The sequence below is a fragment of the Phoenix dactylifera genome, chromosome 6, assembly GCF_051530095.1.
Source record: "Phoenix dactylifera cultivar Ajwa chromosome 6, Ajwa_hap1_PhDact_Kaust_v1.1, whole genome shotgun sequence".
Lineage (NCBI taxonomy): Eukaryota > Viridiplantae > Streptophyta > Magnoliopsida > Arecales > Arecaceae > Phoenix > Phoenix dactylifera.
This window is the reverse complement of record NC_143195.1, coordinates 22,001,553-22,025,601: the sequence shown is the minus strand read 5'-3', so window position 1 is coordinate 22,025,601 and position 24,049 is coordinate 22,001,553. Positions and strand designations below refer to the sequence as shown.

The 24,049-nt window shown below is 42.6% G+C and overlaps 2 protein-coding genes across 6 annotated transcripts in view; one reads left to right on the top strand and one right to left on the bottom strand.

Annotated features, from left to right (window-relative positions):
• Positions 1–23,198, top strand: part of LOC120110757 (tetraspanin-10-like) — a 29,751-nt gene extending 6,553 nt beyond the window's left edge. For 3 of the 5 annotated variants that reach the window (XM_088723369.2, XM_088723367.2, XM_088723366.2), the window contains 5 exons: positions 87–170; positions 249–316; positions 17,544–17,669; positions 17,773–17,848; positions 18,120–18,348. In XM_088723369.2, the coding sequence (XP_088579495.1) occupies positions 87–170; positions 249–316; positions 17,544–17,669; positions 17,773–17,848; positions 18,120–18,197 (432 nt within the window). In that variant the 3' untranslated portion in view covers positions 18,198–18,348. Of the gene's footprint in view, positions 1–86; positions 171–248; positions 317–17,543; positions 17,670–17,772; positions 17,849–18,119; positions 18,349–22,416 lie in introns of those variants that run through there. The other 2 variants (XM_088723368.2, XM_088723370.2) reach the window with 2 other exon arrangements.
• LOC120107954 (salutaridine reductase-like) lies at positions 20,399–23,776 on the bottom strand. The gene is made up of 5 exons (XM_039121483.3): positions 23,548–23,776; positions 23,196–23,439; positions 21,755–21,829; positions 21,296–21,487; positions 20,399–21,055 (listed from the first exon to the last, which is right to left on the bottom strand). The coding sequence occupies exons 1-5, from the start codon at positions 23,574–23,576 to the stop codon at positions 20,681–20,683; spliced, it is 915 nt and encodes a 304-aa protein (XP_038977411.2). The 5' UTR covers positions 23,577–23,776; the 3' UTR covers positions 20,399–20,680.
• Between the last annotated feature and the right edge of the window lie 273 nt (positions 23,777–24,049).

Sequence of the window (24,049 nt, the reverse complement as noted above, 5' to 3'; positions counted from 1 at the left end):
TTTATGAACACTTAGCTCTCTCAGCTATGTTAGTTTGAGTAGATATTCTCGTAACTATACTAATTTGGCTTGTTACCTTAATTGAGCTTAACAATACTAAAAACTGGAGACGCTTAAAGAGTTGCCTTGTGAAAACCGAGGACTGCAATAATTTGCCAAAAAAATACAAGGTCTGTTTCAATTTTCCTCGTTTTCTAATATTTGATTTACATCAGATCCTTACTCTTACTTTTCTCAATTCTATGCAGACTCTGAAAGAGTATAAGTTGGCAGAACTTACCCCGATTGAGGCTGGTTGTTGTCGGCCACCATCAGAGTAGGTGCCTTACTTTTTCTTGATCAGATTGCCATTTGGTGTTGAAGTTACTTTATTGTTTTATTATAGCGTACATAGAATTTGAAGCCTTTTTAACATTGTGTGCGTGCTCATGACTAACCATCATATTGTGAATTGATACGCATGCATTCTTTTTCATTTTTTTGGGCAAAATATTCTTGCATTCAGTTGTAGATGATAGAATACATGCATGCATCTTCTACACCAAATACTGGCATATATATTTGGTTATTGTTTGTGTAAAAATTGATTTTTTGTTATAATTTATTGGGCTTGTGGGCCGGCCCGGAGCGGCCAGGCCCGATTTGAGCTGCCTCACTCACCAAACCCGTTCGTGGGCCGGCCCAGAGTGGCCAGGCCCACGATCCCACGACGCCTCACGTGCGCGGCACGTGGGGAAACACGCATGTCGGGAAAATTGGGGAAGAAAACTCCGACTGGGAGTCTTCCTCCCTATTTTGGTGCCTTATCCGCTGAAAATCTGGGAATGTCAGGGTGAATCGAACTTTAAATTGTGCCTATTTAAAGGCCCTCGATATCCTCCTCTGAGATCCACCAAAAATTTGGTAAGACATCGTTTGACTCAACTCCTCTCTTCCTGTGTAATATTTCTATCCTTCCGCCGAGAAAGGTCGTCGGAGTGTCTCACCGGACCAATGTAAGGCGCCATCTCCACCTTTTCTTCTCCATCGCTTTTGGGATGGTTCACCATGATTAGATCCAGCAAATCGTTGGGGAAACGCCAAAACAGGGATGCCTTGTTTCAGTCTTCACTTTCCTTTTTGTATCACCGTCGGTCGTCACCGGTTTGGTCGGGGTTGCGGCTGACCGTGGCCGCCGACAAGTGGGGGGCCAGGCCACCATGGCCGTGGTCCCAGTGGAAGCGGTAGTACTTCTAATCCCTCTTGAATGCCGGGGTCGTCATTCGATGCGGAGGGTGCAGGTAGCCTTGACCTTCGATCTATATGAGGATCTAGGTCCTCGGTGCAATGAGAGGGGTGTACCTTTCAAACTTTCGAGAGGGGCTCTTGGGTCGTCGTGAGCTTCTTTCGCGCTGAGGTGAAGTGCTTCTCGGCTCTCTTCGCTCCTCGTGCCCTCTCTTGCCTCCTTTGGAAGATCTCTCGCTAGCAGACTCGTGATGAGAGGCCATAGCTTCTGCTGCATTGGCATACTTGTCTGCTCGCGCCAATATTTCAGCGAAGTCGGTGGGGAAGTGCTGCTCCAAGGAGAAGAGAAAGCGCGACGGCCATAAGCTGCTCTTCATCGCGGATATTGCGATCGATTGATCTACGTCATGGACTTCTAGTGTCGCCGCATTGAAGCGGCTAACATAGTCTCTAAAGGACTCCTTCTTCTTCTGTTTGATGTCCAACAGTGCATTCGAACCACAACGCTGTCTCCGGCTAGAGGCGAAGTGTGCTCGAAAGAGTTTGCAGATTTGGGTCGAAGCTCTGAGAACCAGAATCAAGCCACCTTATGAAGGGTTGCAGGGAGGGCCTCGCAAAGCACGATATCAGTGGCTTCGTGTAGCATCATGAGAGCATTGAAGCTCTCTAGGTGATCTAGAGGATTCGCAATGCCGTCATATGGCTTTACTTGGGGCATCTTGAACTGAAATGGGATCAGTTCCTCCATGATGTGCCTGGTAAAGGGGAGCTCCGAGAAGTTGAGGTCGTTGTTCGCCCTCGGAGCCTGTCCCCGGAGGGCCTGAATCTGTCTGCCCATCTCGATTCTCCTATTGAGGTCGGCGTCTCGCTAGGGCGGAGGCTCTGTGTGGCTAGGAGGCAAGTAGCTCGAAGCAAAGTCCTTGTCGGAATGAGGGCTTGTAGTATGCTGTTTTCCATCCTGATTAGGGCTACCCCATTGGGTATGCCAACTCTGGCGGGACCACTCCGTGTCTCGGCCTCAAGAGTAGTGGCTGACCAGGTGCATGCGGTGCACCGACGACTAGCAATGGTGGCTGGGTTAACCAGATTCCGGCCGGACCAATTTCTGCCGTGCTGCTGCTTGCTGCAAGCCCTAAATTGCCGCGGTCAGTATCTAAACCTGCTGAATGAGCAGGTTGAACTACTCATTGACTATAAGCGCGGCGGGCTATTCTAGCAGAGTAGGTTTCGGGCTCCGCAAGAAGTCTGCTTGCCAGAGAGTTTTCGGTGGGGGATCCTTCGATGCCGAAATCAGAATAGAGTGGTAACAGTGTGGAAGAAAAAAGTATCGTATTGTGTTGCTTTATTCTTGTGTACTTGAGGTCCCTCGGATCGCCCTTTTATGTGGGAGAGTCGATTTTGTCATTATCTGGGTCGGCGCGGGGTGCACCAATCGCCAGACGGCATCTGGTGGTACGGCTACGACGTGGGTGGCATATGGTACTGTCGCGCGCCGAATGCGGAGCTGTTGCAATGGACAGTCGCTGTCATGACGGCCGATTGTTAGGACTGTCAGTCCCTGTTCGCACGTGTCAATTGGCTCTTTGGTCGGAGGTGAAGTTGCTCACCTCGGTCGGTTGGGTCGTTGGTTGGGGCTGAAGTCGCCTACCTCAGTTTGTACCGAGGTTGCCGAGGTCGATCTGGTCCGAGGTCGAGGTATTCAATATTTTTTCCATCAGGTTTACTTAAAAGGAAACCACAACCTCCAAGTACGACAACCTAATAGTTGTCTTTTGGGTTTTAACCACACACATCACTTTTATTGACGTAGACGGGAGATGAAGAAGGGGATGGTGGGCGTGGCAATAAATTTTTTCTCTTGATTGTGGCTGCGGCTTGGAAAAAAAAGGGATGCTGAAACGTGATCAAGATGGGAAGGGATGCTCTGATACCAATTGACGTAGTCCGGAATGGGCCAGGTTGCTGAAATTTGGGGATGATGGTGGCTGATCTCTTTTTTTTTCTTCCCTTTGGCAATGGGGCTAGGGTTCTTAGATGGAGAAGGGAGGAAGAAGAAGATGGGAAGGTGGCTAATTGATGTCAATTGGGTCTATTGTTGGGGGCTGAATTTTGAAAATTGTATTGGCTAAGGCTAGGGCGGATGGAGTTAGCTTGGGACCCAAATTAGTTTGGGTTTGAACCGGGGGGGGGGGGGGAGCTTGAACGTGGATGGAGTCTTGGAATTCTAAAGGAAGAAGGATTCTAAGAAAGAATAAGTATAGGTTTAAGGGAAGAGTCTCACATCCACTTAAATATCCACAAAACTAGGCGGAAGAGGAGTCGCACCTTCTTCCTTCACCTCTTTTTGGTGTCCCACCAAAGAAGGAGAAGAGGCTCTCTTCTTACATGAAGGGCTCTCAAAGCTCTCAAAAACTCTAAAAAAATTCACTTAAATTAATTCTGAATTTTATTCTTCAACCTCTCCTTTATATAGAGAAGGAGGTTGGAAAAATAAAGACTCTTACAACCAGAAATTTTAGAAATTCCTTCTAAACATGGACTCCTACTAAACATGGATTCTTTTAATTTAAATCAAACAACTGACTCATTCAAATAACTTACTAATTAAGACTCCTACCTAAATTGAATCTCCTCTTAGCGCATGGGATAGAGTCTAAGTTGGCTTGGACTCTTCATGCCGTATGACCAAGAGCCCAACTCAATGAGGACTTTTCATGCCGCATGGGAAGAGAGTCCAATTCTTTTAGGACTTTTTCCTACATGACACATGGACTCATCACACAACTCTGAAAGCAAATCAAGATCCTTTAACACCTTGGACTCAATTAAATTAGGTGTTGGAACAACTAAACCCAATGTGACTTGACCCATTCTAGACATGGACTCAATCTAACATTGGATACACCCAATGTTGGACCCAACTCTTTAATTCAAGACTCCTAGTCAACTAGGACTCATGGACTCCAAATAAAATAGGACTCTTCAACGCCTAAGGACTCAATTAAATTAGGCGCCGGAACACTTGAACCCAATGTAACTAGGTGGTAAAAATACTGGACCCACTGTGTTTTGGGCAGACCGAAGCGACCTTCCAAACATGATGCACATCTAGGATGACTCGGGCTCCTGCTCTTGCATCATTTATTCCATGCAACTGTTCCCATTTATATACATAACTTCAGTAGAAAGTGGTTAAAAACAAGCAAAAAATAGCAATTGCATGATAACAAAAGGCCAAAACAAACTCCTACTAAGACTCCTTGACCTTGTCATGTGCTGCCCTGACTCACAATCTATGACCCCAACGCGGACAAGCCCATGACTTAAACGTGTTGCTGAAACCTTGGCCTGTTTTTTCCTGAAAGTAGGACATGTAACATCGCTCCGCCCTAGAAAACACCCTCGTCCTCAAGGGTGACATCCAGAAATCTCAGGCATAGATCTTCAGCATCCTCCCAAGTATCATCTGCCGGTGATAAACCTTGCCAGTGCACCAATACTACGGCCCTGTTTTTCCTTGAACGTCGGTCCAGGATAGCTTGTGGAATGGGAATGAGTCTCCTTGAATTTTAAGCTAGGAATTTTGGACTGCTACATTGGACCCTATTTTCTTTTTAAGCCAAGAAACAGGAAACATGGTGTATTTTGCATCCTTCTGGTAACTTTAATTTGTAAGCCACATTTCCCACCTTCTGAATGATTTCAAATGGCCCATAAAATCTTGGTGATAGCTTCAAATTTTTTTGAAGGGCTGCAGTCGCTTGTCAGTAAGGTTGCGATCTCAAGTAAACAAAATCTCCAATTTCGGTGCTTCTTTCTGTATGATTGGCATCATAAATCCTATACATATGCTCTTGGGTAGTGGTTAGCTGCTTTCTCAACTCTTTGATGACTGGCTCTCTATTCTTTAATTCTTGATCAATTGCTTCCACTTGGGTGGTTCCAGGAACATAGGATAATAGTGTAGGCGGTTGTCTACAATAAACTATTTCTTATGGAGTCTTCGGTGTTGTAGCAAAATTCTGCCCGTGAAAGCCAACGCACCCACTCGCTTGGCTTATGACTTGTGAAGCATCTAAGATACATTTCAACAGTCCAGTTCACTACTTCACTTTGCCATCAGTTTGTGGGTGATAAGATATGCTGAAATTGAAGCTTGTCCCCTGCAACTTGAACAGCTCCTTCCTAAAAACAATTGTTAATGTAGCATCTCCATCACATACAATACTTTTCGGCATGCCATACAATTTAAATATGTGCTCAGAAAATATTTGTACTATGGCAGCAGCAATGTAAGGATGAGATATGGGAATAAAGTGTGCACATTTTGAAAGTCAATCTACTACCTCAAAGATGACTGATTTTCCTTTAGAATTAGGGAGTCCTATAAAATCAATTGAGATATCTGTCCATACCTGATGAGGAATAGGGAGTGGTTGTAGAAGTCAGCAGGATCGAGATTCTCCCACTTTTGTCTTTGACTTGTGTTGCAACTTCTAATAAAGTTCGTAGTACATTTTCTCATTCCCTTCCAATAGAAAACATATCTGTTCTGATGGGAACATCAGAGCCCTTCATCCAGATGATCCTGAGCCCCCGGATTGAGTCAGACCCATTTTATTTGCATATTTATTTGTCTATTTTTATTTCTGGGCTTATTTGCATTTTAGGGCTTATTTGTGGGTTATTTGTGTTATTTGTGGGTTTATTAGGATTTATTTCTGTGTAAGGGGATTTATGCAAATTTTGTATTTTGGCCCTATATATAGGGACCTCTTTTCATGATTAGGGTTTAATGAAAGATTAACAATTTTCTTCCCCACGTCTCCTCTCTTTCTCCTTCTCTTCTCCTTCTTTTCTTCCTCCTCCTCTTCTCCCTCTTCTTCTGTTCCTGATTCAAAATTGCAACGTGAGTACATCGTATCCACTGAAGACTGCCTTCCCGGACTTGGTCCTACACCAACTTGGTATCAGAGCAAGGCTGGTTTTGCCCCTGCTGCCAAAGCCCCAGTACCTAAACAGCGGCTTTCTCCCTTGCTGCCACTTGAATCCACCGCCACCCCGCTGCGCAGCCTCACCCCACCGCCTCCGCCTCCCCGACACTGCTTCTCCATCGACTTCCCACGGCCCACCACCCCTTCCTCTCTCTCTCTCTCTCTCTCTTTCTCTCTCGGTTCACACCAGAGGAGAAAGGAAAGCCCCTTCGTCGGGTTTTCCCCTTCCCACCAGCCATCACGCCCGTGCTCGCCTCCACTGCCTGTCACACCCGCGACCACCATCACTCCCGCTCGCCGCCGCAGTCCACCTGCGGCCACCACCTCGAAGTGAGGTCAGGAAAACCCCTTTCCACCTCCGCGTCGCGCCGCCTCCCCGCCGCCGAATTCCGCCGACGAGCAGACCGATCGCAGCGCCACCCCGCTTCCGCCTGCACCGCCGGCAGCCGCCTTCGGCCGCCACCGTGACCGGCCATCCCTCTCCGGCCGTTGTCCGTCGCCACAGAGCCCCGCCGCAGCCCGTCTCCGCAGCCGCCGCCGCGAGGAACGGAACCCCCACCTCCCGAATCCGTCGGGAGGTTGAAGAAGGTTGAGGCAACGGGTAAGTCTCAGACCCGTTAGCCCGCCCCACTAGCCCGGATCCGTTCCGGAAAAAAAAAAGAAAAGAAAAAAGAAAGGAAAAAAAACCTGTGCACGTGACTGCACGTGCGTGCAAAAAAAAGGAAAAAGAAAAGAAAAGAAAAGAAAAGAGGATAAACTGTTCATCTGCCCTCTTCTTCGCCGCAGCGCCGCCCTGCCGACGCCGATCCGCCGCCCGGTCCCTGCCGCACCGCCGCCGTCGCCAAGCGCTGCCTCCACCTGCACCGCCGCGCCCGCCGCCGTGCGCCCTCGACCTCCGAGCGCCTCCTTCCCCGCGGCCGACCGCAGCCTTGCAGAGCGCTGCCATCCTCTCCCAGCTGCTATCCCTTTTCTGCCGCCGCCGCCCGTGCTCCACCGCTTCTGTCGTCGCCTCCCGTTCGACCACCGCCCACAGCGCCGTCGCCGCCATCGTCCTTTTCTCGGCCTCCATCTCCGGCGTAGGACGGCGGAAAACAGCCGCCTGAGCTCCGCCTGTGCCGGCATTGCTAACACCCAAGCCGGTTCCACCGTGCCGTGCCCCACCCTCTCTTCCAACTGCACAGACCCCGCTTGCCCCTTACCTTCGCGGGCCGCCGATTCCATTTGCACTCAGGGCCCAACAGGCCTCTTCTTCAACAGGGCCATACCACTCCACCCTCCTTTCTTCATTACATGGGCCAACTGCAGCCACAGGCCTGCAGACCTTTCAGGCTCACACTGTACAACTACTACAGGCCCACAGCAGCATCCTTTTAGTGTCCATTTCAACTGAACAGCTCGGATTCAGCAATCAGCCCCCACTGAGTGTCGGCACTGTGTCATCGTCTCCACTGCTTGGGAAGCCACGAGCAAACGATTTTGGTCGACTACTTCACGACAGGTGATAGGTTTCTACTTTTCTTCGGCTTGTTTATCTAATTATGTTCTAGTTCTCTTGCATGACAGTCCTATTTTGAAAACTTACTTTCCTGTCAAACTGCAAAACCTAAAACATCTACTTTCAAACCCATCCTATTCGCTTTTTAAAATCTAGATATTAAATTAGCACACCCTAGCAACTGGACATTTCTCAACATTCTTTGATCAGATTGATTTAGGATCAGAACAACTGTACTACTTCATTGCAATCTAATTTCTTAAATTGAATAATCTTAATCCTTAATTCTGAATAACCGAAGTAAAAATCAGCAACATTTAAATTTTAAGTTATTTTTGTGAAGACTTGCTGATTTCTGAAATCATAATAGATTGCATTAGTAGGTTGTCCTGCATCAAATTTGGTCCTACATTATAGTTATTAGGGTTTCATTAGTGACACTGCATTTCGCATCATCACCAAGTGTCATCATTACATGCCAACCTGTAGTGATATGGAGTACTATCTCAGTTGATGGGGACATCAGAGCCCTTCATCCAGATGATCCTGAGCCCTCGGATTGAGTCAGACCCATTTTATTTGCATATTTATTTGTCTATTTTTATTTCTGGGCTTATTTGCATTTTAGGGCTTATTTGTGGGTTATTTGTGTTATTTGTGGATTTATTAGGATTTATTTCTGTGTAAGGGGATTTATGCAAATTTTGTATTTTGGCCCTATATATAGGGACCTCTTTTCATGATTAGGGTTAAATGAAAGATTAACAATTTTCTTCCCCACGTCTCCTCCTCCTCTCTTTCTCCTTCTCTTCTCCTTCTTTTCTTCCTCCTCTTCTCCCTCTTCTTCTGTTCCTGATTCAAAATTGCAACGTGAGTACATCGTATCCACTGAAGACTGCCTTCCCGGACTTGGTCCTACACCAACTTGGTATCAGAGCTTCGGCTTTGCCACTGCTGCCAAAGCCACGATTGTTCTCTTTCTTCCCTCTTTCTCGGTTTTCACCAGGCACTCTCTCTCTCGGTTTTCACCCCCCCCTCTGTCAGTTTTCACCAGAGAAAAAAAAAAACAAAAAAAGAGAGAAGGTCCGTCCGTCCCTCTTGGTTCTCATCAGAGACAGAGGGGAAAACGCCTGTTCAACGGCCCCGTTCCGCCAGCCGCCAAGCTTGCGGCCACCACTCCCACACTCCACCGCCGCTGCATCGCGCCACCGCCAGGCCGAGCGCCGCCTCCTCCGAAGTGTCGCCGCGCGCCCCGAGCGCTCTGCCACCATCGGGCACTCTGTTGCCGCCCGTGGAAGCCTGAGGCCGGCTGCCTGCGTCGTGTCTGCAGAGGGGACCGCCGTCGTGGAGTCCCGCGGTCGGTCGCCGCAAGCCCGCGGTCGGTCGCCGCAAGCCCGCGGCCGCCGCTGTGCTCTCCGTCCGCCCGCAGCCGCCGCCACGATTATCGGCACGACCGCCCGAAGCCATAGGGAGGTTGAAGAAAGCCCTAACGGGTAAGTACCGAGCCCGTTAACTCGTAACCCGTTAGCCCGGTTCCCAAAAAAAAAAAAAAAAAATCACGTGCCTTGCACGTGAGGACTAACGGGTTATCAGAGCGGGTCACGCCCGACAATCCGAATCCGACAGGAACCAAGGTTTTAAAAAAAAAAAAAAGTTACCTCTTCGTCTTCCCCGAGCCGTGGCAGTTGTCGCTCCTCCGCCGTCGCGCCACCGCCACTCTACCGCTCGGTTCCAGCCGCGCCGCCCAAGCCCGAGCCGCCTCCCGTCGCCGCCGAGGTCACCGCCGCGTCCACCGGTGCCACCGCCGCGTCCGCCGGTGCCGCTCCGCCCTGAGTTCCCCGCCGAACCCTCCGCCGCGCCCTCTTCCCCTGACCGCACGCCGCTTCCGCCTCCACCACAGTGCCGTTTCCGACGTCGGCGCTTCCATCTTCCGCCGCGGTTTGCCGCCCCATCGTCCGCCGCCAAGCCGTCCGCCTTCCGCCATCGTCCGAGACCTCCACCGCAGCGCTTCCCCGACTGCGGCCACCGCCCTCGGCCTTCACCATCAACGTCGCCGAAGCTTCCGCCCTCCCTTCGCCGCCACTACGCCATCCGCCACCGTCGCCGCTGCAACGCGCTCCTCCATCCTCCTCACCGCCTATCGCCCCTCCTTAGAACCCAAATCCCCATTCACCCCATTGGAACCCCTTTCCCCCTCCTTGACCCGCAAACAAGGCCCTCGGGACCATCAAGCCGCAGGCCCCTTCGGGCCCAACCCCCAGTCCCCTCTACCCGCGGGCCGCAACAGGCCCGCCCTGAAGTCCCTTCCAGAGGACCCAAGGTCAACCAGTCCCCACATCAAACTTCAGTAGGCTCTTTATCAACTTGTGCGCCAGTAGCATCTCCTCTCCACAACTTCAACCGCTAGCCGGTCATCTTTCCTCGGCGTCCACTTCAATCGTGCAACAGTCTAAGTTCAGCAATCAACACCACTGAGTTTCTGCGCTGCATCCAACAACGTCTCCATTGCTTGAGAAGCCACGAGCGAACGACTCTAGCCGTCTACTTTCCGACAGAGAACAAATAGAACATATATTGGATGAGCAGGTTATTTCAACCAGGAACAGTGGTTACCAACGTTACCTTGTTCGGTGGAAAGGTCGACCAAAGTCTGATGTGACGTGGATTTCCAGAGCACAGTTGCAGCACCTTGACCCCGATCTTCTGGAGCAGTACGACAGCCGGACAGACCTGTTACTCGACGGGGTCGAGTTTTTTTTCACCCGGGAGGAGTTGATGGGGACATCAGAGCCCTTCATCCAGATGATCCTGAGCCCCCAGATTGAGTCAGACCCATTTTATTTGCATATTTATTTGTCTATTTTTATTTCTGGGCTTATTTGCATTTTAGGGCTTATTTGTGGGTTATTTGTGTTATTTGTGGGTTTATTAGGATTTATTTCTGTGTAAGGCGATTTATGCAAATTTTGTATTTTGGCCCTATATATAGGGGCCTCTTTTCATGATTAGGGTTTAATGAAAGATTAACAATTTTCTTCCCCACGTCTCCTCCTCCTCTCTTTCTCCTTCTCTTCTCCTTCTTTTCTTCCTCCTCCTTCTCTTCTCCCTCTTCTTCTGTTCCTGATTCAAAATTGCAACGTGAGTACATCGTATCCACTGAAGACTGCCTTCCCGGACTTGGTCCTACACCATGTTCCTTTGCGAAGTTTTTTGGTATCCTTCATGAGTGCTGGTGTGCATTTCTTCCGTAATAACAGGAACCAAAGTTGAGTCAGGTAACAAATAAATACAGTTTTTGAAATAGAGGATACCTTCCCTATACTCCTCTGGTCCCACTGCTTCTCCTTATTGGCATAACTTCACCAGGTGCTGCAAGGTAGAATTATCTCACTTCTTGCATGATTGGTTCCAACCAGCTAGGGACAGGACTTGATATGGCTGCAATTTCTCCTTTCTCGTCTCTTCTAGAAAGTGCATCTGCTTCCAAATTTTCCTTTCCCTTTTTGTACTCAATTTTGAAGTCCTACCGCATTAATTTTGCAAACCACTTTTCTTGAACAGCAGTTGTGATTTTTTGCTCCCATAGATGCTTCAAACTCCTTTGATCAGTCTGCACTATGAATTTACGTCCAAGCAAGTAGGGCCTCCATTTTCTCACTGCAAGCACCAAAGCAAACATTTCTTTTTCATAAGTAGATAAAAATATATTTTTACCTTGCAAGACTTGACTAGTAAAAGCTATTGGACATTATTATTGCACGAGAACCCCATCAACTCCGATCCAGCATGCATCACATTCGACAATGAAAGGCTTTTCAACATCTGGCAGAACTAAGATGGGTTTTTATGTCATTGCCTTCTTAAGTTGCTCGAATGACTCTTCTGCTCTAGGGATCCATCTAAAGCATCCCTTCTTCAACATTTGTGTTAGTGGCTCCACAATCTTGCCTCTAATTTAATTAATTTTCTGTAATAACCAGTTAAGCCCCAAAACCAAGCAAGCCTTGTACTGTGGTTGGCTTTGGCCACTCTAACGTTGAAGCAATCTTGTCAGGATCAACAGTAAGACCATGACAAGATATCACATATCCCGCATATTTTACCTTTTCCTGTCCAAATGCACATTTTTCCTTTTTTACAAATAACTTGTGAGTCCTCAAGATAATGTAATCTTGACATGCATCAGGTCATCAATCCAGGACTTGCTGTAAATTAAAATATCATCAAAAAAGATTAAAATGAACATAGGTAAATAATTTTTGAATGCTTCATTCATCAGACTGGAAGGCGGATTGGTGCATTGGTGAGACCAAAAGGCATCACAAGGAATTCATAGTGCCCTTAGTGCGTCCTGAATGCTGTCTTGGAGATGTCATCTGGGTGCATCCTGATTTGATGATATCCCGAGCGCAAGTCCAATTCAGTGAAGAACCTTGTTCCATGAATCTCATCGAATAACTCATCTATGACGGGAATGGGAAATCTATCTTTGATTGTATTTTGATTCAAAGCTCTATAGTCTATACAAAGTCTCCATGAACCATCATGCTTCTTGAGAAGTAACGCTGGAGAAGAATATGGACTACGACTTGGACGGATCACTCCTGAAACTAACAAATTAGCCACCAATCTCTCAATTTCATTCTTTTGAAAGGGTACCTGTATGGCTTCACATAAATTGGTTCACTGCCTTGCTTGAGAGGAATTTTGTGGTTGCGAGATCTCGGAGGTGGTAACCCATGTGGTTCTTGAAAGACATCTTCAAAAGATTGTGGAACTTCTTCTAACCGAGAATTAAATTTAGGAGTGGAGCCGACATGCTGACCTTGTAAATTAAGAGAAAAATTTTGAATAACAACCCCATCTTTTCTCCGATGTAGCTCTTGGAATATCCTGTTCATCCACTGCCTTGTCTCCTGGGGCTGCCAATCCTTTCAAAACAACATCCTTCTCAGCAACATTAAATTTCATTTGCAATTTAGAAAAATCCCAAACAATAGGTCCTAATGTACTTAATTACTGGGTACCTAAAACTGCTTCACAACCAACTAAAGGAAGCAAATAAAAATCAACAGTAATTGGAACCTTTTGCACCATCATACATACTTTACAATGGCTGGAACTTGTAAGCTTTTCTCCATTTGCTACTGCTACTTCAAACTTGCCTGGTGTGCTAGCAGTGATTTCCAACTTTTTGGCAACCTTATGGTTTAAGAAATTATGAGTGCTCCTAGAATCCACCAAAATTGAGATTTGGTGTTGACCCATTCTTCATTGCACCTTCATAGCTTGGGGAGCTCGTACACCATTAATAGCATGGATGGAGATTTCTGGCATTTATTCAAGGTTTTCTTTGCAGTTGTCATTAGTGTTATAGATGTCTTCTTCATCAGACCAGCTGCCCTCAACAAGAAATAATTTTTTAAATCTATGCCTAGGACCAAATTTCTCATTGCAATTAAAGCATAGTCCCTTTTCTCATCTTTCTTTTAACTCAGCAGGACTCAGCTTTTTGATTGGTAATGGATTACAATTATGCACCACTATTCTATCGGCTATTGACTTCATCTCCATTTGATTTGCACGTTTTGTGGAATGGGCACATGCCTTGTACAGCCTTGCCAAACCAATTGCCGCTGAAAGCGTTGTTGGCTTGCAAGCTTGAACATCAGTTTTTATGCACTCCTTCAAGCCACTTATGAAACAACCACCTTGTTGGGAGGGACTTAATCTACCTGCTCTTATCAATAACTTTTCAAACTATGTTTGGTAATCTCTTACCGAACCAGTTTGTTGTAGCTTTGTTAGAGCACCAAAAAATTTTTCAAATTGAGATAGACCATAGTTGACATGAAGTCCTTGCTTGAAATTCTCCCATGTGATGTTGGGGGTTTCCTTCTTTAATAATTGAAGCCACATTTGGCACCACCCTCCAGAACAAAGAACACTTGTCACGCCCTGAATCTAACACCTGGGTCGGACACATGACACAACCGCACACTCCCTAGAGCAAGGCCTGAAAATTTATCACAACCTCAATATCCTTGAACAAAAATAATCTCAATTCATAACGAACACAAAACTAGTCCAATTACAAAATTTAATTATCCAACCAGTATCAGTGATGCTTTATCTATTCGTTCCTTTCTCCTGCAATCTCAACCATAGCCAAGTATTAAAACATTTGCCACCTGCAATTCTGAAAAGAAAAATGAAAAGGAGTTGTGATCTTTACAGCCAAATAAGAATTCCGAATAGCTACATCATAAGTAATAAGAAAATAATCAATTAGCAATAATAGATTAAATGAATATCATATCAATACTTAGAAAGTTTATCCAAATAACATGCACATAAGTTCTCATTATCATCTCATCAAAGGAGCATATATATACGTATATATATCTCAAATGTAACTAATTGTTCAACAAAAAATTCTTATGTCATGTCATCCGCTTCTCATTAACTTGATTTTCTGGTTTCATATCAATTATTTTCTGGCTTTGGATTAACCAAGATCATGACCTTGTCCAAGACCGACAAAATTCCACGCATAAGCTCGTAGAGACTATCCCATGCGTAAGCCCGTGGACACTATCCTACGCATAAGCTCGTAGAGACTATTCCATGCGTAAGCCCATGGATGCTATTCCATGCATAAGCCGATGGACGCTATCCCACACGTAAGCTCGTGGAGGCTATCATACACATAAGCTTATGGAGGCTATCCCATGTGTAAGCCCATGTACACTATCCCACGCGTAAGCCCGTGAATGCTATGCCACACAAAAGCTCTTGAAGGCTAGCCTATGACGAGGTTAGTTCTAACCATATCTTGTCTGTCTGATTTACATGTTATTCTTGTTAAATCAATTTTCACTTGCACAGTGCATTTATCTCAAAATCAAGTTATCTTGTTCACATAATCATGTTTTTAATATTTGATACATATAATAACCATATAAGTATATTTGTACTGAAAATCATATAAAACATATCTTCACATGCCAAACTAAATCAATCGATGCAAATCTCACGATGCAAATCCAACAGTATGAACAAATATATATATATATATATATATATATATATATATATATATATTTGGTGACCAAGTATAGAGCATTTTACTTCTATCGCAATCTAACGTAGCTGCAATATACCAATCCACACCTAACATGTCCAGTTTATTTAATATCAATATAACACCAACTTTTTTCGTATCAATCACTTGCCATATTAATGAATCAATTATTCAGCAATTACCTAATTTTAGAGTTCTAATATTTGAATTATCCATATTCTCTATTTTCTTTTACTTAAAAATTAAATATAAATAAAAGGTTAGTACTTTATCTCGATTTAGAAACTAGAGTACAAGATCTCATTGGGCCTCTTCCTGTCCGGATGACTGCAGCCCCATACAAAAGTAGGGCAACTATGAAAATAAATTCGTATAGGAAGATATACGAGGCTAGCTAGATGACAGCGCCTAATTGTTCGAATTGGTCAGCACAACATAACTCAATTTATCTGATCAAGAATCACATATCCAATCAAGAATAGGATAACAAATCTGGGGTTATCAATTATGGGTTTAATGGTAGCTAACAAAGGTCGGGGTGAAGGAAGGATAGGGTTGACTAGGTACGATCCGTGTCGGTTTGCTCTGGCCAATCCAACCATTCAATCATGAAACAAGAATCAGACCATGGTACAGGTAACTCAATAGGGATTCATGATGATAGAGTCCAACGGTACTTGGTGATGGTCGGGCTAAAGCTAGTGCAACAGGTGGTTGCAACAACACTAGACCAGGATCCTCTAGTTTGGTTAATCTAAGTCCACAAATGGAACATCTGGGACCCTCTTGCTGGGTCCATCAAGCCATGTGAAAAGAGAGAAATGAAGAGAACCAAGAGAGAAAGAGAGGAGAGAGAGAGAGAGAGAAGAGAGAGAGGCTCTCTTCTTTGTTCCCAAAACTGGGGAGAGCCTGTCCTCCCTTCCTCGAGTCAGGGTGGCGGCTGCCATGGCGGCCCAGTCGCGGCAACGACGACTGTGGGGGGCCTTTAGCTACAGCACCATCGGCGACGGTGGCCGGTCGAAGAAGGAAAGAAGAGAGGAAGAAAGCGAAGAGCAAGGGATGATCAATCTCGGCCTAGATCATGGCCAATTCTACAGATCAATGGCCATACGTTCTCAAGGGTCCTAGATAGCCGAAAAATTTGGCCAAACTTGAGGGCCAGCTGTGATGGAACTCGGAAGAAGAAGAAAGGATGCCAAAGCACCCTTGTTTCAAATTGAATTCCGGCAATTACTTGGCTCATATCAGGGCAAAAAATGGCTATAAACCTTGGAAAAGGAGAGAAAGGCAGATGACACTCACCTCGGTTCGGCGAGGCGGTCCGGCGGCTCTTTCCGGCGATGAATCTTGGAGAAACTCGGGAATAACTTGAAATCTCGGTGATTTCTTGCTTATTCTTTGATCGATCTCAAAGGAGGAGGAGGATGAGTGGTTTTAAGTAGGCGAGATTCGGTCTTTGGATCGTCTTAAAACTCCAGATTTTCTAGCATGATCGCAATCGGGGAGGAAGAAGACTCCCAGTTGGACTCTTCCTCCTTGCCTCCCTCACATGCATCGCACATGAGGAGTCTTGGGTTTGGCCTCTTTGGGCTGGCCCACAAGCCAAAGGGCTGGGCACTACAACACTAATGGCACCTTTTCTTCCTCTGGAGTTTGATGGAACACAAAATTGGTCAGCTCCGCAAATCTAGCTAGTAGGGTCATCATTGCTATGAAAACGAGGAAAGTCCAGCTTGAAGGTAGGAATTAATTGAATTCTGCACTGCTGCCCCCACATTGCCATTAACCCATCTGCTACCATGCCAGGGCTGTTTATATGAACTCTCCCTTTGGTCACATACCGTGTTGTTGGTGAGTTGGTCGAAACGAGCATTCATGGCAGCGAACATTTCTTGCATTTCCTTCAATACTCTTTCTTGTCAAGTAGCTAAAGATCCATTTAATTTTCCAAGTGACCCAACCTTTGCTCCTCCATGCCGGGCTCTGATACCAAAATATTGCGAGCTAAAGTAACAGCTCGTGTAATAGGTCTGTGACCGCGTAGTGGGCTGTTTTGGTGGAGAGCTTTCTTCTTAGCTTTCCTCATTTTGGATAGATAAGGAAGAGAAAGAAGAGTAGAAAGATCAGGATGGGTTTACTCGAAGGAAACCACGACCTCCAAGTAAGACAAGCTAACAGTTGTCTTTTGGGTTTCATCAACACATCACGTGTATTGCATGCAACTGTTCCTACTTTATACATGACTTCAGCAGAAAGTGGCTAAAAACAAGCAAAACAATACCTAATAACAAAAAGCTAAAACTAACTCCTACTAAGACTCCTTTATCTTGTCATGTGCTAACTACCCTGGATCCTAAAATCCCTGACCACAACGTGGACAATCCCTTGTCTCAAACATGTTGCTGAAACCTTGGCCTGTTTTTCCTTGAAAGTTGGACATGTAACATTTCGCCTTTAGTAGGAACTGTCAGCAAAGGATTTGTAGAACTGACCAAAAATATAGGAAGGGTGGATGCTTGTCAAATATCTCAGGTCTTCGTTCCTTAGGCAAATGCATTTCTATGCTTGTGGGAGCAAGCAAGTGTTCTGTCTCCTGTGCGTATACAAAGTTGTCTAACATCCCAGTTGTGATTAAGAATTAAAATCTATTGTATGAATTCCTTCTTCATGGTAAACTGTTTATTCTAGCTCTGTTTATCACAGTAACAGCATTTCTTTTTATTATATTTTTCTTTCTTTCGTTCAGGTGTGGATACCCAGCAGTAAATGTTTCGTACTATGACTTGAGCTATCATCCTGTGAGCGATAACAAAGACTGCATGCTTTACAAAAATGCACACGGTGTTAAATGCTATGATTGTGATTCTTGCAAGCAAGATCCTGCACTACCTTCTAAGCATTTAATCTTAAAGCTCAGTGGTCATTATTATTATTTTTTATTCAGAAGAATAAAATTTCTCATGCTTTACTTTCAGGGCTGGAGTTGCACAGTACATGAAAATTGAGTGGAAAGTGGTTGCAATTTTTAATGTGATCCTCTTTGTCATTTTGGTATGTTTCTGAATCCTCATCTCTGGCACCCCATAGCATGATGCTGAATAATGTTAAAATATCTGGTCCTTAGCTGAAGCACCAACATTTTCTTTCTTTAGCAGCAGTCTGGACCCCAGGATTTATATTTCATGTTGTAGAACCAATCTTTTTCTCTAATGCTTCCACATTCAGTGAATGATATATTTCACTAACATGTTTTTCTATCTTCATTTTTGTTTCTTTTTTTTGCCTTTTCGTTTTTTTGGTACAAACCATCTTCGGAGATCAGTCGGCTGTATACTTTGTTGGTTGTTGTGCGAGGAGGAATGCTGAGAGGTGTCATTCTTCCAAAGTCACAGGCAGATAATCTCTGTTTTGTAGCTATTCGTTGGAAGATGTAGGGATGGTTTCTTGAGAAGCTGACAATGTGTAACTAATGTGCTTATTAAGTGGAAGAAATTGAATTATATGACCCTTAGTTGTAGTGTTAGCCAAAATCAATTAAATTCTTTCCTCCATGCATCTTTATCAATTATGTAATGGGTTTGAATATGAATTTTGTGTCATCAAAATGACACCATTCTCCGGTTTCATTTGGACGTACTAGAAAACCAGCATGCCCCTTGTATTATCTATTCTTTAAAATTCCGAATTATGGTTATGTAAGATATGGTGTTTGGTTATGTAATGAAATTTTATAAGAGCTGCAGAATCATGAATTTAGAAAATTTTACTTGGTGTAGAATTTTTCAAATACACATTTTGCTTCTCTTATCACCTTACATATTTTCTATTGTTATACTTTTAGTTTTTTTGGTAGATTGGATATATTATACCATCCTTGAGTAAATACGTCAATAAGAATCAGCGTGTAAAATATTCAAAAGCTGTGTAGAGATTATAGATGTAGAACTTTTATTTTTAATAACCAGTCACATGTTAAAATTTCTTAAATATCAAAATTTATTATTCAGAATTAAGGGGGAAACAATAAAATCATGATTATCAACTTAAAAACTCTAAAATGAAGCCTAATTGGCATTGCACTGTAGAACACTGCAATTGATGCAGCTCATGTTGCACCCTGCTTCACGGATTTTTTATTGGAATAATGGTCAGGGGATGTGCTCTTCGAAATTGTTTTGGGTGTAGGTATTTACTTTCTTTCCCAAAATTAAAAGCACCCATAAATCAGAATATTTTCAAGAAGGACTAATTAGTATTTCCGGATAGGCTGAGGTTGGGCCCAAATAATTCGTACCTATTCCATCTTTGGGTTTGAAGTGTTTCAGTATTTTTAGGGTGTTTTTGTTTTGCGACCTGAATCAAATAGATTAGAATGGAAATCTGAATGATCATATCTTCTGACATGACATGTTTGGTTTGTAGCCAGGATCGAAATTGGAATTGGAATTAAATTTGAATACTAGAAGAGAGTTGGATTGGGATTTAGAAGATTAGAGTATTTTCATCCTTTCTGGAATTGAAATGGGAATGAAATTTTTTCTAACCAAATGGTTGAAATGGAAGTTATTTCTTTCCATTTCTATTCCAAAATCCAACCTCCTTCAATCAAACATGCCCTCAGATTATTATTGGTGTCTGTTTTATGAAGGCTCATAATATTGTTTGGCTTGTAAACTAACTTACCCTATTGTGATAGGTGAAGCAATGCTAATAATAGAGTTTCACGCCAGTAACCATATCTCAGAGCATTAGGGTCGTCATCCTAGTATTGTTGCAGCAACCAAATTTGAATCGAAAACTTATGACGGGTTCTTAGGAGAGAATCGGGAGACATGCAACGTGAGTGACTTACAATGCAATGCGAGGCATTTTGTGATTTGTTGTTTGCTGACTCTATTGGGTGTATCCATACTCGTGATGTATGAAATACCCACTTTAGCAAATAATAATAATAATAATAATAATAATAATAATAATAATGTTGGACTTGTTTATCATTTTAAGAAGTTTCAAGTATTCTAATTCACTTGCACTAACAAAAGGGTATGCGGCCATCAGTCACATGCTCGCGCGTGTCAGTGGCATGGGGCATGACAAAAGGGTTGCAGGGCACCTCCCATATCATTGATAAATGAAATAAACAAAAGAAGAATACAAGACAATGAAAAGAAGCAAAATAAGAAAAAGAAAAAGGAGAAAAGAGATAGCAGAGGTCCATCTCTAGACCGAACATCTAGGCCCAACCTGAATAAAACAAGCCCACAGAACAACAACATCCTTCCACCACTTAAATCTACCAACCATCTAGAATGAGAATCTTTTCTAGAACACCTGGAACAGTAGGGCAAGTTCAAAGCTAGATCTAGCATAGTAGGGCAAGTTGGAAGCTAGATCTTTTCCTCCATATGAAGTTCAGCAAACCTAAGCCTCAAATAAGCAATTCTGTTTCAGGGGTGGGGGACCTTGTTCCCCATCCCCTTCCTTGTAATCTGCTAATTTGGTTACCTTAATATACTGGTGGGTTTCCCTCTCTTTTTCTTATAAACCAAAGGTGAGAATATTATCCTTCCAAAACTTTTAATGCAAAGAAAGCAATAGGAATTTGAATCACACTAAATAAAGTAGTTTCATATGTTATTTCACAAACATAACCCAATACATGATGAATTTGGAAAAAAAGCACAAGGTTTGCTGATACCCTATAACAAATTCATGATTAAAGGCACAACTAATGCAAGCTCAAGGACGCGCGCGCGCGCGCGCGCGCGAGAGAGAGAGAGAGAGAGAGAGAGAGCATATTATGCAAATGTGATATCGGTACATCAAATTTATCACTTATATTTTGACAAATGGCCATGATTTATCTACTAAATATAAACCTTATCAAAAGGTTGACAATTCAGCTTGATCAAAGAAAAAACCAGAGCTATTATCAGGCATTAAGGCTATCCTCACTGGTCCTCTAGCACCTTCTTCAGGAGTCATGGTCCCAACATGGTGATTTGCATCAGTTTTCACAACCCCGGGATGTGCACAATTTATGCATAATGTTGGGTATTTCTTTGCAAGAATCCTTGTGTAGGAGTTGATTAGTACTTTAGACACTTTGTATGCAGATAAAATAGTTGGCCACTTATTGGCATCCAGCAAACCCTCTTTGTAATCTTTCAGAAATGACTTTGACAGGTCAATCAATTTCTCTTCAGACAGATTATCAATGTCACAGAGTACTTGCTTGAGCTTTTCATCTGAGAAGTGCTGCAATAGTAGCATAAAAAAAAAAAAAATAAGTTTATTGAAACAATTCACAGGTAATGAGCAAAGTAATAGTTTCATCTAAACTCATAACATCGTCCATGAAAACAATAAGTAGTGAGATAACTTTTTATTAAACAACCATTTTACTCTAAGTATATGGAAACATTTCAAATATTGAAATTTATGACACAGTAAAGATTTCTAACAAGTAGGTATAGTATAATAAGACTAGATCATTACCTTAAGCTGCCCAAGGGTGGATGAAACATTTACCACTCTTCCAGAGTAAGATGATTGGAGAAAGGGGATTAATGCTTTTGTAACATCTTTGGTGCCATAAAAATTTGTTTTCAAGCATTCTTCTGCCATCTCATAAGTTTCTTGCAGAAACTCTTTGAACGATTCAGGTACATCATCTGTATATTCAATTTTCTATTGCAAAAGAACAAAACATTTAACCCATATTGTAGTTAGTAAAATAATATTACTAAAAATAGAAATAGGATATATAAGTTCATGTTGACTATTTATTTCAGAAGTTAGAGGTACTCCGGTGCAACATATCAATTAAAAATTTAGTTAAGAAAACTAAATTTGAAATTAAATATGAGCAAGAAATTACTTAACGTTAATCCTCTAAGATTGGCATTGAAAAATTGTATTTTAGAAGATTAATTAAGAGTAAAGCAATTGACTTACCTCATCATATGTAGGAACTGAGGCACTTGAAAACTTTGAATCTATTATTAACCCTAAAATTCCTGCATTATTTACCTGCAAAGTATCAAGGTATACATAAAATCTACTTTGAACTTCCCTAGAAAAACAAGCAATGATACAATCAATTTCAACAATCTTCTCTGAAGAAAGAAATGATGTAATGTTATCGATCATGCAATTATGTTTTTTTTAAGAAATTTAGTAACTTAAGTATTTAAAATTAAATAATCATATTTATTTATGAAATTTTTTGTGTATCTATGTGGATATGTATGTTTTATGTACGTATGCGTATCTATGTATCTATTGGTAAAAAAGGTACATACGTAATGGGCAACATAATTTGGATAGAAGTCTTAACACCCCAAGTCCTAGTGACAACCGGATTTGAAACCGTGTTAGTGCTACTGGTAGGAGAGTTTATACCACGAATAATATGGATGTTTCACCAAAATAATCATTTACTTCCTACCATGTAGAAAGCAAGACTAAGCCATGGATTGGAAGCTTAGTGTCGATATCAGATTGTTAACATCAAAAAATTTGATTGGGGCAATTCTTAGTATTCTGCTTAAAATATTACTTTTCATTTTTTAACTTGTTTGATTCTGAATTTGTAATTGTTTCTTATAATCTTCCAGGTTCCCATATAAACATAAGACTCAAAAATCAGAGTGATGTTCAGAGTAATGATTCAGTTGTTTATATGGCCAATCTAATCCAATTCGACAGAGACCTGACTAGCCTGGTAAGTTTTGAATTTCTATAGTTTAGCATAACATGATGCAGAAACCAATATTACATATTATTTTTTGCAACAAGCATGTTATCTACATAATAATAATTTATACAATTCGATAAGTGTGTGTGTCTATATATATATATTGGAGGTCTGCAGAAGTTGACTTGGTACCGGTCACAAATTTGGTGTTTGGGAGAAATTTGGTGAGATCTGACAATTCAGAGTATACAAAATTTATACAAAATTTGAGTTTAGAGATAATTTATATAACTGAAATGAGAAAGAAACAACAAAATAATTAAGAACATTAGAGGTCATTGTAAAATCTAACAGTTAGATGTATATTCATTTCGCAACAGATCTGAAAGAGGAAAAAACAATAAACCATAGCAAAATCACCAAAACCACCAAAAACGTGTAACAAAGTAATGTGCAGTTCATAGATGTTTCTTTTTACAAATAATTTATAAACAAATCACAAAATTTCGTGAATACATGATGACTCAATTTTGTAAATAAATGGCGTAGTGGTTTTCATTGCAGGCATTGGTGATACCTGCCTGTACCTGCAATTATGTCATTGTTGATCATAAATCATCTCTAATTTTGTTCTGATGCAAAGGAATAAGAAAAAAAAAGAAAATTTCAGATGTTTGGAAGACAAACTTGATTTCTTACCAGGATGTCAAGCTTGCCGAACTGGGCTCTAATGAAATCCGCAAAGGAAGAGATGCTGGAAGGGTCAGTCACATCCAATTGATGAAAGATCACATCGAAAAGCCCACTCCCTCTGAGCTTCTCCACTGCTGTCATGCCCTTCTTCTCATCTCTAGCCGTTAGTATAACCTTGACCCCATTAAGAGCCAGCTGCCGGCATATCTCAAATCCAATCCCTTTGTTCCCTCCTGTAACTACTGCAATCCTGAAAGAAGACACAGGGATTTTATTTTATCAAAACTTATACATCTAGTTCTTTCTTCTCATCATTTCGTCTTGGGAGATAATGAATGGTAGGAGGTGAGAAGATGACCTTTTTTCTGTGCTTGAGGCTCCGTCCATGACTAAAGATGAATAGATGAGAGCTGGAAACAATGGGTAGTGTGATTCCTTTCGTTTTTGGCAACCTTGTGGGAGTTTCTCCAATTATCATATCATTTGTATTCTTTTTAGTGCCGAAGGCCACATGCCTGGTATTGCGAGGGTGACAGGGAAATAGTAACTGCCACCAACTCTAGACATAAGCAAATGTTGTTTAAGATTCTGTCAGAGTTATTTATATTTCTTTCCCACTCATAATCCATGAGCTATGTTAGCAGAGTGCACATCAAGGTATAGGAATTGTCTTTTTACTAAGTTGTAATGGCAAAATCTTGGATAAGTTACTTACATTCAAAGGTACTTAGATAACAGTTGGAATTATATAAAATTATACTATGTGCCGGTTGTTTGTTTATCCATTGATTTTAGTTTTAAGCAAAAGTAAAATTTATTACTTAGAAATATAAATTACTGTAAATCCCTGAAAATTGCAC